The sequence below is a fragment of the Rattus norvegicus genome, chromosome 9 (genome assembly GCF_021556685.1).
Source record: "Rattus norvegicus strain SHRSP/BbbUtx chromosome 9, alternate assembly SHRSP_T2T, whole genome shotgun sequence".
NCBI lineage: Eukaryota > Metazoa > Chordata > Mammalia > Rodentia > Muridae > Rattus > Rattus norvegicus.
Window position 1 is genome coordinate 36,045,292 of NC_141542.1, and position 2,188 is coordinate 36,047,479.

The window sequence follows — 2,188 nt, forward strand, 5'->3', positions numbered from 1 at the left end:
CCCTCAGTGCGGGTGCTCATTGGGCTTATACCCATGCAGGCACTGTTCATGCTGCCACAGTCTGAGTTCGTATGAATGTGTCAATCCTTCTATTTTCAGACAGCCTTGTTTTCGTAGTGCTCTCTGTCCCTCTGGTTTTGAATGCCTTTCTGCCTCCCTTCTGCAGAGTTCTCTGACCCCTGAGGGGTGTACATTGATAGAAACATCCTACTAATGACTGAGTGTTCCAAGGTCTCTCATTCTCTGCACTTTTTCTCGTTGTCAGTCTCAGCGTATTTTTCCATTTAATGCAGGAGGAAGACTCCGTATCTTATACATTTTTTAATAATTATATTTAATAATTGAAATCTGTCCCTCTTTTCCTTGCTCTACACACACACACCTTTATGTTGGGCAGGGAAATTGTATATTGTGATATCCTATGGAGATATTCTAAAATTCTTCCCATTTTCATAATAAGAAAAAGAAAACTTTCAATAAAACACAATTTGATAAATTTGATTTTATTCAGTTCATAAAAGTAAAATTTCAAACATCTGTTTGTAAGCCTACACCTCTCAAACAACTTCTCTTAGGATGTTTTTCTATGCCATTTCCTTATATCTCAGCACAGGCAAGACCTTGGCTTTTTCCTCTGTCTCACATTTTTCTATATTTTTCAGTTTCTTCTTACAACTCTCTTGTTCATAGTCCCTTTTTATTTGACCAAGTATGTGCAGTCTGTATAAGGACCATGACATTTCTAGGTAGAAGTATAAGCCCCGGTTTCATGATTATTGATACCTCCAACTCATGTGAGGGAGGCTTCTAAATAAAACAGTGGAGAAAGGCTGGTGCAATGGAACATTTTCCAAATTCTGGATGAATTGCTCTCACACAGAAACATTTTTATTTTCTATACAACATTGAAATCACTGGTTAGCAGAGTGCAATCTAAAATGTCATAAGCATTCCACTTGACAGAAAGTAAAATATCCATTTTTATTAGTAACTAGTATAGTTTCGATCACGTATTAGATTTACAATTCATAATTTAAGTTGTATATTTGGGAGTATTTGAGAATTTCTCTACTCTTTTGTATTCTCGCATCACACAGCAAGGCCCAGTGTAACAGAAAACGTATTCATACTCCCAACTGCTACATTCAGACTTGCATTCACCACCAACCAGGAAACATTTGTGTGTTCTTTCTAAAACATCTCTTGTTTTCATCTGAGGAGCTGGAGGGAAACATCAATAATCATTAATCCATGTTTATTTCAGATAGGCAAAGAGACATATGAATGGATGGATGGGTGGATGGATGGATAGATTGATACCCTTATGTGTTGCATAGAATTTCACATTTTGGATATAAAATCATACCTAAGTGACAGTAATAAAAACTTTTCTCCTTCAATTTTAATTACCAGCAATATTTTTCTTTGCTCTTAGCATTTTCCCTTTCAAGCTATGTTCCAAATATTTAATTTGAATATAATCTCTCAAAAGAAAAAAAGACCATAAGAAAAAAAAAGCTGATCTCTCTTTAGTTGAAATAAGCATCACTCCCACTATCTTATTAATAAAACTAGATTAACAAATATTTAACTTGTCAGTTAATAAATTTAGATTTGAGAGAAAAATAGTATTCCTACTGATAAGGAACAGGTTCATCACATCACTTAACAAAATCACCAGGTCTAAGGCAGCATCTTTGCATTAAAAGATTCAATATTTAATTATTTCTTACACTCATTTCTTCTTTAACAAAACAATAAAATGAGTTTCCTCATAGGTTATTCATGAAAAGTCTCTTAAGAACAATATATTTCACATAAGGAATTTATGAAAACAATAATCCCTTCACATTCATTCCATATTACAAACATTACCTGAAGGACCACAGGACACAGAAAAGACAAAAATCAGAAAAATGAAAAACAACTTCATTGCTGATTGCATTGTTCAGGTGGAATTAGGATAGAGCTCAAAGAGTTTGTGGTTTTGAAAAGAAGAGGACATAGTTTTTATAGCCTTCTCAGTAATTGCAATTCTGATTAATTATGCCTTTCTGGGCTGAGCAAATATGAAAGTATTGTGAAATTGCAAATACCTAAAACAGAGCACTTAGTGCTTTGATGATCTCAGTGACCCAGACATGAATTCATTTTCAGTGAGTCAAGAGAAAAGGAAAAAAAATATTTA

The 2,188-nt window shown here is 34.0% G+C and overlaps 1 protein-coding gene across 1 annotated transcript; it reads right to left on the reverse strand.

The window, feature by feature from the left end:
• Window positions 1-963: 963 nt before the first annotated feature.
• On the reverse strand, window positions 964-1,981 carry Defb18 (defensin beta 18). Its single transcript, NM_001037530.2, has 2 exons — window positions 1,876-1,981; window positions 964-1,221 (listed from the first exon to the last, which is right to left on the reverse strand). The coding sequence occupies exons 1-2, from the start codon at window positions 1,943-1,945 to the stop codon at window positions 1,034-1,036; spliced, it is 258 nt and encodes an 85-aa protein (NP_001032619.1). The 5' UTR covers window positions 1,946-1,981; the 3' UTR covers window positions 964-1,033.
• Window positions 1,982-2,188: the final 207 nt, after the last annotated feature.